The following is a 14,504-nucleotide window of genomic DNA, read 5'->3' as shown; positions in this document are numbered from 1 at the left end:
CATTGTTATGAGTTCTCATTTCCATACAGGCATTTCTAACTATTGTAGTAGTCCTGAAGGTTTCTGGTGTTCGGCTTTAACTTGTGAACAAGTAAGACACTTAGATACGTATTCAGCTATATTCTTTTTCATTCCTATCCACCAGAAATTGTTTCTTAAATCTTGGTACATCTTATTGTTTCCTGGATGTACGGTATACCTAGATTTATGAGCTTCGTCTAAAATTTTATTTCTTAATTCTCCTTGCTTAGGTACCCAAATTCGTTTCTTGTGGAATCTCCAAATTCCATCATTTCCTTGCTCTAGTTCCTTTATATATCCTTTCATTCCTTCAGCATCGTCCTTGATTGCTGTTTGTTGAACTTTCTTCAATTGTTCCATTAAATCTACTTGTAGATTTAATCTAAGTGCACGGACTCGCTTTTGCTTCTCCTAATACTTACGACTTAAGGCATCTGCGACTACGTTCGCCTTTCCTTCGTGATATTGAATATCACAGTCGTAATCACTTAGGATTTCCATCCATCTTCTTTGCCTCATATTTAACTCTTTTTGCCCAAATATGTACCTTAAGCTTTTGTGATCTGTATAAACAGTAAACTTACTTCCGTACAGATAGTGTTTCCAAATCTTGAGGGCAAAATTATAGCTCCTAATTCTAAATCATGAGTTGTATCGTTTTCCTCGTGCTTCTTCAATTGTCTGGAAGCATACGCAATTACTTTCTTGCGTTGCATCAACACACATCCGAATCCTAATTTTGAAGCATCACAATATACTTCAAAATCTTCTATTCATTCGGGTAAGGCTAAAATTGGAGCATTCTTCAATCGGTGCTTTAAAATTTTAAAAGCTTCTTCTTGTCTAGGTCCCCATTCAAACTTAACGGCTTTACAAGTTAGCTTAGTCAATGGGACAACTATCTTAGAGAAATCTTTAATAAATCGTCTGTAGTATCCAGCTAAGCCTAGAAAACTTCTAATTTCCATAGCTGTTTGCGGGACCTTCCATTTGGTGATTGCTTCTATTTTAGCAGGATCTACGTGAATTCCTTCGTGATTCACCATGTGACCTAAGAATTGTACTTCTTGCAACCAAAATTCACATTTCGAGAATTTGGCGTAAAGCTTTTCTTTTCTTAACAAAGTCAAGAGTGCATGTAGGTGTTCACAATGTTCTTCCTGACTTTTGGAATAAATAAGTATATCATCAATGAAAACGACTACAAATTTATCCAAGTATGGTTTACAGATCCGATTCATCATGTCCATGAATGCTGCTGGGGCATTTGTTAGTCCAAAGGGGCATGACTGTAAACTCATAATGGCCATACCTAGTTCTGAAAGCAGTTTTAGGTATGTCTTCTTCTTGTACTTTCAGCTGGTGATATCCGGATCTTAAGTCTATCTTAGAAAAATACCTAGCGCCTTGGAGTTGATCAAAAAGATCGTCAATCCTAGGTAATGGGTACCGATTCTTAATTGTAACCTTATTTAATTCCCTATAATCAATACACATTCTCATTGATCCGTCTTTCTTCTTTACGAACAACACTGGAGCTCCCCACAGGGATGAACTAGGTTGTATAAATCCTTTGCTTAGTAATTCATCTAACTGCTTTTTCAATTCTAGCATTTCAGTGGGTGCTAATCGATAAGGTGCCTTGGCTATTGGTGTAGTACCCGGAATTAGATGAATTCTAAACTCTACTTCTCTATCGGGTGGTAACCCAGGTAATTCTTCTGGAAAGACATCTGGGTATTCTGAGACTATAGGGATGTCCTGGAGTCCCTTATTTTTAGTGTTAATGATTACAGAAATTATATACACCATTTCTTGTTTTCTTGAATAACTAGCCAACTTCATTACTGAAATGAATTTCAGTGGTTTTCGAGGTTTATCTCCTGTAATTAAAATTACTTCTCTTGTGGGAGTACGGATTTCTACTAAATTCTTATCACAAAGGATTCGAGCATGGTTGGCTACTAACTAATCCATTCCTAACACTACATCGAATCCGGCTAACTTCATAGGTAACAGGTTTGTAGAAAACTTATGACCTAAAAGTTCTATCTTTCCTTCTTGCAAAACCTTATTTATGTTAATAGAATTTCCATCGGCCGTTTCGACTGTAAAAGTTTGCCTAAGGGTGGTTAAGGGTAAATTAAGAGCTTGGCAGAATGAAGTATTGATAAAACTTTGGTTTGCACCAGAGTCAAATAATACTTTTGCAAACACGTCATGAACTAAGAACGTACCAGCTATCACATCTGGGATGAGTTCTGCTTCCTGGGTGGTCAGCTGGAATGCTCTGGCATTCTTTTTAGTAGCTCCGTCAGCCGGTTTGCCTTTATTATCTGCTGGTCTAACCAATTTAGGGCATTCAGGTTTGAAATACCCCGCTTCCCCGCAGTTATAGCAGATCTTGGTCTTTCTCCTACAATCCTCCTCACGATGCCCTATAGCCTTGCAGAAATTACAGATTTCAGGGCATTTTCCAAAATGTTTCTTTCTGCATTCCTGTAGAAAGGCGGAGTGGAAGATTGCCCGATACCCCTTTTTTTGAACTTGTTGTTATTACCTATACGAAATCCTTGGGTAATTTTCTGAGCTAATTCCTTCTTTCTGGTTTCATCTCTTGTGCGTACCAATTCATCAGTTAGGGTGTTAGCTAATTCCACAGCATCGTCAATAGTGCGTGGACTTGCAGCCTTAACGATGTTACGGATTTCACTAATTAGTCCCCAAATATAACGAGAAATGAGTACCGGTTCTGGCGAAGCCAGTGTTGGTACCACTCTAGCATATTCAAAGAATGTCGAAGTATAACCGCGACACTGTACGCCTACCATACGATGGCTTAGGAACTTATTTGCCATTTGTTTCTTTTCATATTCAGGACAATATTTTCTTTCTACAAGATTCTTAAACTCTTCCTAGTTCATAGCATAAGCCATCCTTCTTCCTTTTGCTTGTAATACAATGTTCCACCATTCTAGTGCCCCTTCTTTGAACAGATTTGAAGCATACATGACTTGATCTTCCTCAGCACACTTACTTATTGTAATTACTGCTTCGGTTTTCTCTAACCAACGCAATACTGCAGTTGCTCCTTCGTTACCTGCAAATTCAGCAGGTTTGCAAGCAAGAACTTCTTTGTAAGTGCAACCAGGCGTTGCAGCTTTCATTTTCTTAGGGAGTGGGGCCTGTTGTGGATTATTATCGTTATGATTGCCTCCTCCATTTATGCTATTATTGTCGTTATCTTCCGGAGTACGCTTACTAGGAATAATTTGCTGTGGTTCAGTAGGTTTCTGAGCAGCAGCCATAATTGTTGGAATAGCATTGGCTATCCCTTGAGCAATGATATTCTCAATATCTTGCCTAGTCATATATTGGTTTTCCTGATTTTGCTCAGATTGATTTACTTCATTAACTGGTTCGTTATTCACGTTTTCCATCTGGTAATTTAGTATAAGTGTAAATTATTAGTGTCAAATAATTGATAGTTAAATATAACAAAACAATTACACATAAACACATAAAACTTTACAACACATATATATAACCAAAATCATCGATGTCTCGACTTCTATTTTGTTTTATAGATTATATAGGCATCCATACACTCTGTTTATCTTACAATGTTTTATTTCCCATTTTACAGAGTTATATTTTACTACTACTGTTATTATACAGACCTACTTCCAAACCCCACTATTCTTTGATCAACTGGCCTTTTAGTAGCGACGCTCCCTTTCGTCGTACTTCCAGGAGATTTGTTCCCCCATTTCCCGGATCCTATTCCCTGTACCTATCAGCTCTTCACCGAACTGACGAAGTTCGGCTAAGTTTTCGTTGCTCATTGGAGGATTGGGGATAGGTTCTGGATCAAACTGTGGGAGGAAGGAATAGGGACTGTTGATCATATTTTGGAATTGCCAGTCATTCGTCCACCATTCTTCCATTTGGCCTAACGGTCGAGTGTGGATTAGTGGGTCTGGAATAGCTGGTTCCAGATTTACGGGAAGTTGGATTTCGGCCGGGTAAGGATATAGATTATTGTGGATAGGGCTAATGACATCACAGTTTGCCAGTAGACGGTCTATTTCGTCTTGAAATGTGATTTCCTCAGGTTGTCTAGAGTTCTCTCCAATTTCTATTCCTTTTTGTTTAGAATTTTCCCTGATTTCTATCTCAGCTGGCTTAGAACTCTCTCCGGTTTCGATTCCTTTTCCTTTGTCTATAGGGTTTTCTATTTTTGGGAGTTTCCTAGTGGCTGGCTTTCTCCTGCGCACTTTCCTCCATCCTACATATCTTCTTTTCTTTTTAGGTTTTGCTTTTTCCAGCGGTGGAGCTTGGAATTCCAGAGGTTCCTCTATGTCAGCAACATAACCAGTAAAGTCGTGGGAGACTTCAATTGGTACTGGGTAGAGGTTGAGATTCTGAAATGCTTCCGATATCTCATTCATGCTGTATAGCATATATGCAAAATGCACAAAAATGCTGAGTTAAAACTTTGGAACAAAGTTTTACAAATAAACTTTAAAGTTTTATTGCGTACTAATTTGTACAGAAGACAACAGGAAAGAGAACACACTAGGATTTATTTATTTACTGGGTAGTAATTTTCTACTAGACCAGGTTTATTGGTAGTTTAGAGGTTTGCATTCTACGGTAGCTAGCATATAAAGATTTGCCCATTTTTCATCTAATTTGTCTTCCCAAGGTGGACTATTGCCTAATTCCTGGATTTCTGGATTGAACCTCACTTTCTTGACTTGGGGTTTCTTTATTTTCTCCTGTCCCTTCCTAAGAATTTTTATCTGGGGTGAGAGGATTTTCATAATTTGCCTTACGGATAAAAATCCCTTCTTCCAGATCTGCTGGGTATTTGGAGGAAGAGGTTCCTTTTTCTGTGGGTGCAGTATCTAATTTGTGGTAGATAGCAGAAAGCTTTTGTTTACCCATACTGTAACAATTAATTAATTAGTAAAACATATATTTCACAGAATAGCAATTAGAATTCCTAAGTATTTCTTAATTGCTTTAATAGGCTAAAATCAATAGTAAGCTTAAATCAGTGGCTCTGATACCACCTTTTCCTGTCACGGCCCTCGGCCCCGGTTTGACCCGGTCCAGAGCCGCGAGGCAGGAAATCCCGTGGTATTAATTTAAGTGACAGCGGAAGTCTTTTTAATAAAGGATCTTTTGATATTAAAACTGCCTGTTTACCTAATTTAGGGATAAAACCTTGTAATGTACAATAATGTGATTTCACTAGGAAATCTTTATTTTTACAAAACATGTTTCTTTTATTAATTTACATTGAGCCACATCTCTAAGCTTGTAGTGCTTCACGGCACTTTCCTTGGATCACAATAGATCACCTGAAACATGTTTGAAAAAGGTTTTGTCAGCAGGGAAATACTGAGTGAATCATTCAGTTTACTAAAACGACACCTTTGTTATAATTCACAGTATTAAGGGTGATTACAATGTTTCTGATATCAAGCAACTACCCACAGTATTTGTCACTCGACTACCCATTGGCTTTGTCATTGTCCAAATGGTGTCTGTGACTGTGGTCAGATCACCCCTTGGCTAACACATTGTCCAATGGTGACGGGAAATAAGTAATGTATACAAAACCCCACATACCGGCTGTAATTTGGTGATTACATAGACTTAATCCCTGTAATTATAACTTTGAAAATAACTTGGAGTTTTGTAAAACAGTTGATAAAAAGAGAATGACTCACATTGCAGATTTAACGAGCAGAGTATAAGCCTACTGATTAGCCTTGATTAACCTAATTTAAATAACAATGCACACAAACGGGGTTAGTAACTAATACATCAGTTACGTCAATTCACGAGATTAAACTCTCACAACGATTAACAAAGTGCAATACTTAACAATTCAGCGGATTCACAACGAATGACAGAGTATAGCGACAGCACTCAAACATTCAAGTCTAAATCACAATGAATAACAAAGTATAAACTCAATTTGAGCAGCACTCAAACAATCTTTGGATAGTTACAATCAATCGGACGTTGAATCATAATAACGATCGAGTTATTACCCTGTTTGTCGCAGCAGCGATTCGTGAATTGTGTGTGTTTGTAGTATTTTTGCTATAACTCAGCGTATGATGGGAATTTGGACGTCGAAGTAACAGAAAATTTCAAGTCCCAAGGCCCTCTATTTATACTGAATTTTTGTACCTCCCGCGTGTCGCGACAGGAACATGTGCGTCTGTCGCGTGTCGCGACGGGTAACAAAAGTAGGGTAGGGTGTTTCGTGTCCTAGATAGCCTTGGTGAGTTGTCTGTACGATTAATTTCAGCTTCAACAATGAATTTTGAAGATAAATATAGATTAGGGTTTACCCCCCTTGAGTTTTAGGGGCCCTGATCCTGATTCCGATTGTTATGAAAATTTTAGGGTTTATGCGGAATTACTTGGGTTTCTCAATTAGAGTTTCCTTAATAGATAATTAACACACTAAATATTAATTTTAGTGAGAGTTGTTACACCTGTGCAATACGAGACATGTACATTGTCTCCCATTCCATAGCTTCCATACTTCGGTATGTATTCCAAAGTCCATTTGGTACTGGCATCGGGCTATCATCCGCTAACTTAACTGTGTTGATATGGCCACCTTCGACATAAGCGATCGTTAAAATGGAATGGATCGGGTAAACCTGTGGTCCATCGAACATCGAGAAGTAAGTTTGATAAACACCGTTGCTTAAATGTTGAACAATCACACCAAATTTTTGAGCCACCAACAACCCTGTGTAGGGCAACACCATCCAACATGCCTTTGGTGCAGTTTCAACATTTAACCAATTTATCGATCGATACACATTGCCGTAACATCCCTTGTCTAATAATTCGAGTATATGCCCCCAGCGCTTTTTGTTAATGAACATCTCGTCGAGCAGCTCTTGGCGGACCGACTTTCACTGTTTCTGGTCCAACCCCAAACCCATAGCTATGGATCGAAACCAACAGTTACTGTCCGGCTGGGCATCTTCGATACGTGTTATGTATCTCCGATTGCTAGATGGAAGCCAATCCTTAAAAGTTAAAACGCTCAATCATGTTTTTGTACATATAATTGGCAAAAAAAAAAAAACTAAAAAATATTATGTAACACCTCGCAAAATCATGTCCAATATAGTGGTGACACGTGTCATAAACCCTGATCATGTTAAAAGATAACTTTAAAGGACTAAAGTTGCCAAATAGTGTAAAGATGTATATAGAAGGGCCAAAAGCATCAACATGCCAAACTTGTGCCTCTGAATGAACTCATAAGATGTTCATATTCGTTATTGAATAAATTGTCAAACACAAGAAGTCGTTTGTGCTTAAAATCAAAAGTTACAAAACAAAGGAGTTAAAAGTGTCAACATGTTAATTCTTACCTCTGAGTGACCTTTTAACGTTCCCAAAGCTTTGTAAAATATAATTATACCCTCATGTATATCAGGTACTGATTTATTAAAGTTCTGGTTCAACCTTGTGATTAATAATTCAATTTTCAAGAATAAGGGGTCAAAGGTGTAAACATGACAAATCTTCATTCGGGTGACCTTTTCATAGACCCCAAAACATTACAATGCATGGCATTACTTCCAAGAACAATGCAGACCTGATCATGTGGACCCCTCCTGCTGAAAGTGACCATATATTCGAGTTATGAAAGTTGCATGGTCAAATATAAAAGTTCTCAAATTTTTTGTCTTCTGATTATAGGCTTACGGACCGCAAAGCGTCCACCTTACGGTCTGTAAGGTGGCTTAATTGGGCGATATAATTTGAATAGCGGCTACGGATCCTAAGGGCTAAGGCTTACGGTCCGTAAGGACTGTATCTGGGCAGTAGAAATGGACAGCTGCGGGTTGTCATTTTCTACACCCCTTTTCTCGAATCAGCAGCATGTTGATGGTATTGTAAAACCTCTAGGACACCTGTATGCATCAGATTTCACCTGGGGGACACCTGCATTGATCCTAGAACTCTCAAAACCCTATATAAAGGGCCATGTTTTGAGCTCTTGAACGTGCACACTTCAAGTTTTCAACTTGCAAACTTCTCTAGAGCATCCTGACTTAGAAGGAAGCTCTCTTAGTTAAAAGTTTCGTGCTAAGGACCATTGTAAGTGTTCTTAGCCTCTGTAATTAAGTTTTCATTAGTATAAAGACCGAAAGTCAAAGATATCGTAATTATACTTTGACTTTGTGATTAATCACTAACGGTCCAGCCATTATTCGTTTTAAAAATGGCTATGTGTTGGTAATTATGTAGGTGTTAAACCCTCAAAAGGGCACCTTCTAATTATCACGTTTACTTAGTTAATTGTCGGGTCAAAGTAATTAAAATAAAAGTCAATCGGGTCAGTTTTTATAAAATAATTCATAACTAACAATGTAGAAGTTATAAAATCAGTTTTGTCACTTTAATAACTTGGTAAATATTAATTGAACATGTCTAGGCATGTTCAACCCGACAATTCTGAGTTTAGGCTCGGTTCGCAACCGAAAGTCGCAAAAGTAGACTTTTGCTTTGACTTTCAGTTCTGACCCGAATTAGCTTAGTTTAGTCATGCCTTAGGGTTCCTTTGTGACGATATTATATGTTAGTATAACCCTCTGAGGTCATACTACATGGTCCCTTAGAAATCTGAATCATTTATATGTTTCCGTTAAATGTTTAAAAGTTGACCATTTTGCCCTTATGATTATAAAAACGAGATTTTTGAAAATGTGAGAGGACAACAAGCTTTATTATTGGTATATAAGCATGCCCTAAAAATTTGACATTAGTTTCTGGTCTGAAATAAAAGTTATGCAAGATATCGTAAAACAAAAACTTTTTGTTAATTAAATGACATTTTTGGCATAAATCATATTTAAACCCAATTTTTGACACAAAACTTGCTACCCACTGTTATGATATAATATTTAGGGATTTTTGGAAATCTTTGTCAAATTTTATACTGACCATAACATAGAGTTCTAGCATAAATTCGGTAAATGACGGTAATATCCTTTTTGTTAATCAAATGAGTTTAACATATGATTTGCATACCAAACCTTTTCCTACTGATATCATATGTTAAATAAAATATTTTAAGCATTTAAAACTAATCAAAACTTCAGAATTTTATAAACATCTTGAATACCGTCAATTGCCGACTTTTACGCTTATTAGGCGTATAATATGGTTAAAACCATATTTAACGCCTAAGACTTGTTACCTACTGATTTTAAAAATAAATTTCTATACTTTAACAGTAAGTATAAGTCTTGAACTCAAATTTCCAAATTTGACCTTAAAAGCATATGTGAAATGACCAAAATGACCCTACGGTGCATAATTTTGCCATAAAAGTTAAACCTCACATATGTATGATATCTTACTGATGTAACTTGATAAAATAAATATTTTTACTGAATATTTTAGACCAGAACCTCAGTTTGCTATTTAACCTCTTTTATAAACTTTAAAATGACCAAAATACCCTTACGGGGCTTAAAGTGGTTTTAAATTCATTTTGGGCATAGTGGAAGATATCCTACTGATATCACAACATATTTTAAGCATAATAACTTATGGAACTTGTTCATGACTCATTCTGTTACCCGTTATGCATATACGCGTTCGGTACGGTTTATGTAACTAGTTTACATAAATTAGCCGAAACGGGTCAAACCTTATCATTTTCACTGCAAAATCCAGAATGTATTTAGTATACCCATTTTATACAAGTCTTCATACTTGTTGGGTCTAAATCACATTCTAATCCGGTCTTCGCTTAATCTTGCGTTTTGAACCATAAACTTTTCCTTAAAACTAACCGGTCAAAGTTACAACTTAGATAAGACCCGTTAGGAATCTAATAGTTTACTAAAACGTTCGTTCCAGATTAGGAGCCCAGTAAAAGCTCCCTGCACTTGCTGATTAGATATACGGCTGAGTATAAATTATATTTTAGCTCAGGTAAATACTTTTAACTTATTTTCTCCTATACGGGCTTGGGATACGGTAAATTATTACCGCTTGGTTGGGTATTGAATATTTAATAGATTAGTGGTTAAATCATTGAGATAACCCGTTTTAATCTGTTTTGTTTGATACAAAGCCTTTGGGGGGGTTAATGATCGTGTCTTGGATATCCTCGGCTCACTCAATAGAAATGGCCACGACTTAAGCACTGGGTGTAGGCATACACCTGACAGTTGCGTATGTAAAACGGTATCTCACTCGTGAGGAAACTTCTTGTGGGCCTATACTAGTGGTGTGTCTATTAATCTTGTCCCGGCTCTTCTAACCGGGCCCTGAACGGATGACAAACATATAAATCTGTATACAATATTATTTTAAATAATTGTGCCAAGTTATAAAAGAATATTTGTGCCTTGTGTATTTAAATCAGTTTTCTTAAATGTTTTCAAAAGAGTCAGTTAATTGTATTTACCAGTGTAAAGTGATGTATTTTTCAAAAAGATTAAGTGCAGGTACTACACAAAATGGGCTAGAAGCTCCTGAGTATTAGTTAAAGAGTCTTGCAAACTCTTAATACTTAAAATCTGTTGAACAATATTTACTTTTGTTTTAGATCCGCCTGTGGATCCACTTACAACCGTTGTGTAATATTTTATTATACTTTCAATTCAGTTTGTATTATATTATTTTTAGACTTCCGCTGTGCATTAAACTGTGATTAATTATCTATGATGATATCAACTACGTCACGATACTCCCCACCGGTAATACGTGGAAATATCGGGGTGTGACGGGTTGGTATCAGAGCCAACATTGAGGGAATTAAACACTAGCCTTTTTGTGTTTAATCTCAATGACACAGTTTGCACATTCCTTGACTTCCGAGTCTAGGCAAAGGACTTAGGATTAATCCTAATCTTAATTGGTTTTTGTCTTTGTTGTTTCTTTTGTTTTAACAGGATCAAAAGAAAAATGCCACCAAGAGTGAGAGGCCGAGGTGGAAGAGGAAAGGCACCAATATTGACTAGAAATGACCATGAAGCCGGACCATCACACCGGCGTACACCATCAGCAACACTCAGCTCTAGTCCTCACGAAGACTGGAGAACCTATTTGGAGCCTGCGAGACGCTCAGTCTCACTAAGTTCCTCATCGTCGTACCACCATTCATTCGGGCCACATCAAGATAAGGAACCCCATGATTCACATCACTCTTACATTCCCTGCAACGATCGGGTTCACACCGTGCCTTCCAAGACCCGACCCCATACTTTCAGAGCCGGTTCAACCCAATGAACCAGATCGAAGAACCCAAAGGTCAAAACCCTTTGGGGCCAACTGATCATTATCCTGATATGCAGGACATGGATGTGGACAAAGATCCAGATCCTTAAATGTCGCCATCTGGGACGCCGACGTATCCCATTGAAATATCTAGCGGATCATCCTTCCATGGTTCGCCTTACAGGAGCCCTGATATTTTTGCCGAAAGATGGGCCACATATAAGTGGGAGTATACTCCCCCTCACCACAACCCACCTCCACAACAGCAGCAGGATCCTCAGAGGACCCACATTTTCAGGCGGTCACCCCACCGCCACCGCCAGCGCTAGAGCAGCAACTGCCTCCAGAACCACCGAGGCGAAGAAGAGGTGCACGGATGACCGTGCGTGGGGGTTTCCATTTCAGCACCCGCCAACACTCCAGCAATAGCAACTACCCGCCGTTGTATGAAGACCCACAAATGGGTGGGCCTTCAAATGCAGTTTCTGAAGTCGACTCTGCGCCAGTCGCACCACCACCACCAATGGGTTATGAAAACCCAATTCCATCATACCCAGGTGCAGCTGGGTATAACCCTTTTGAGCAGCCAGCTTATTCTGGTTACAACTATAACAATGCCCCTGCCGTTGACCCGTACATCAAGGCAGCAAACTACAACGCTCTCTACCCTGGGCCCTTTCCAGCTACGTACCCAACTGGGTACCCAGTATATGGGTATCAATACCCACCACCTCCTCAACCGCAACCGCAGCAGCCGCCTCAACCTCAAATCCAGCAGCCACCGTAACAACAAGAAATCCTCCATAGGTTGCATGAGGTGGAGCAAAAGGTAGATGAAGAGCGTAGAAGCCGCCACAGTCTTCTAAAGGGTTTGGCAAGCCTTATAAAGGCGAAGAAGAAGAAGGATTATTAAAAATCCTTATTTTATTCCATTTTCAATTAAGTCCCTGCGTGGACATTTATTTAAGTATTTGGTCCCTGAGTGGACTTGTCTTTCTTATTTTAGTCCCTGCGTGGACAAATGTTATTTCTTTAAAAGACCTGTTTAGGGCATTATTGTAATTAGTAGGATTTTATTTATGAAATTTCCTTTTTATTACAAGATGGCATTAAACATAAATATATACATATATCATAAATTAAAATGTTAATTCAATTTTTAAAGTGATCTGCCAATAACAATAAAAGAAAATCTTAGAAGTATAACCTAGCCTATACGTCATTTTAAGACATGGCCATGATGGTAAAGCCTTTTTAAGATAATGAATCCTTTTTAACACCTGAGAACGTGTTAGCACTCTTGACACATGTGGTTCGAGAAAATCACACTAGTTATCCTTATATTGGATTTTTCCAATTCCTTATTCTTATCTAATAATTAAAACATCCATTAGTGATGAAGTGCCTACGGGCCATATTTATTGTCCAATAAGACAAATGGCAGTTGTAGTCTTTGACTCCCTGTCAAGAAGGGTGATGTACTATGTTCAAACCTTAAATGCCTCGATCTTATAAGATCATGGCTTACAAAATAAAACTGTCCTCGTGACTAGGCCTTTTTGTGCCACTTTAATATCCTTTATAATTTATGACTGTGATTAATTATAAGGTAAAGTTTAAAACAAACCTGATCAACAAATTAACCACGATGGTATGCTTACCATGGTTAATGAGTCATCAACAATGATGATTCCATAATAAATTTTTGAACAAATTATTGTCAATTGTTTTATAGCAATCAAGCTTCATGGCTGAATCTCAAGAAGTTAATAGTCATCCAAGGGAGAGAAATGATAACACCAGAATAAATGTAGCTGATGCAGATCTGCAAGAAATCATAGATAATGTTGTCACTCGAACCATTGACAGACAACTTAAAGAACCAAGTGGTTCTCATACTAGGACCCAATCTGTACCCCATACAAAACAACCTTCCAAGAATCATACATCTCATAAGGACGATTCTCAACATTCGTCGAATCCGAAGAGTATCCCATCTAAACAGATGGTGCTTAATCAGGAACCACGTGTCAAAACTTGTTCTTACAAATACTTTGTCTCTTGCAAGCCAAGGGATTTCACAGGAGAAAAAGGAGCCATTGACTGTATGACATGGCTTGATGAGATGGATATTGTAGTTGATATCAGTGGTTGTGCGTAGTATGACATGGCTTGATGAGATGGATATTGTAGTTGATATCAGTGGTTGTGCGGAACAGGATATTGTGAAGTTTGTTTCGCAATCATTTAAAGGTGAAGCTTTGGCTTGGTGGAGGTCGTTAATACAAGCCACAGGGAAGATCCCATTGTATAATTTGTCTTGGGATCAATTTGTTGCACTGATCAAGGAAAACTTCTGTCCTCATCATGAGGTAGAGAAAATCGAGACGGACTTCTTGACTCTGGTCATGAAGAATTTGGACTGTCAGGCATATGTTAGAAGCTTCAATACCATGTCCCGATTGGTTCCTTATTCGGTCACACCGGAACCGAAGCGCATAGCACGTTTTATTGGAGGTCTAGCTCCAGAAATCAAGGGAAATGTGAAAGCATCCAGACCTACCACTTACAGGTCAGTGGTGGATCTGTCTCTATCTCTCACACTTGATGCAGTCAGAAACCGGTCTGTTAAAGCTTCTGAAGAAGGAAAGCGGAAGCGGGAGGATGAGAGTTCTCATCGCTCTGATAAGAAACGAAAAGGGAACTCTGAGCATAAGAAGGGTTCTGGGTTTAGAAAGGATACCCAGCAAACAGGGGAGAAGCCTAAATGTAAAACCTGCCAAAAGCACCATTTTGGGAAGTGCAGGTTCAAAACGAAATCACAGTCGCAATCGCATTCAAAGCCTAAAGTTTGTGGGATCTGCAAGTCCAAAGAGCATAGGACGTTGGATTGCAAGAAAATGAAGGATGCAACATGTTATGGTTGCAACGAGAAGGGGCACATAAGGACAAATTGCCCTAAGAACCCAAAGAAGCCTGAAGAGGCTAAGAAGACCAATGCTCGGGTCTTCCAAACGAATGCTCAGAAGGCTGTACAGAACGAAAATGTGATAACAGGTACTTTTCTTATCAATGAGGTTTATGCTAGAGTTTTGTTTGATTCTGGCGCAGACAAGTCTTTCGTAGACAATAAATTTTGTAAACTGTTAAATCTACCTGTTAAAATGCTAAACATAAAATATGAGGTAGAATTG

General features: G+C 38.3%; 1 protein-coding gene across 1 annotated transcript; it reads left to right on the top strand.

The window, feature by feature from the left end:
- The first annotated feature begins 11,686 nt into the window (after positions 1 to 11,686).
- LOC110918867 (leucine-rich repeat extensin-like protein 5) lies at positions 11,687 to 12,097 on the top strand. The gene has a single exon (XM_022163147.1). It carries the CDS (start codon positions 11,687 to 11,689, stop codon positions 12,095 to 12,097), a length of 411 nt encoding a protein of 136 aa, XP_022018839.1.
- The last annotated feature ends 2,407 nt before the right edge of the window (positions 12,098 to 14,504 follow it).

Source organism: Helianthus annuus, chromosome 16 (assembly GCF_002127325.2).
Source record: "Helianthus annuus cultivar XRQ/B chromosome 16, HanXRQr2.0-SUNRISE, whole genome shotgun sequence".
NCBI lineage: Eukaryota > Viridiplantae > Streptophyta > Magnoliopsida > Asterales > Asteraceae > Helianthus > Helianthus annuus.
Note: the sequence above shows the minus strand (reverse complement) of the source record. Positions and strands in the feature narration are given on the sequence as shown.

Bases quoted from the DNA above. Each gene is read 5' to 3' on its own strand.
- LOC110918867 (XM_022163147.1), top strand. From the start codon at position 11,687: ATGACCGTGCGTGGGGGTTTCCATTTCAGCACCCGCCAACACTCCAGC.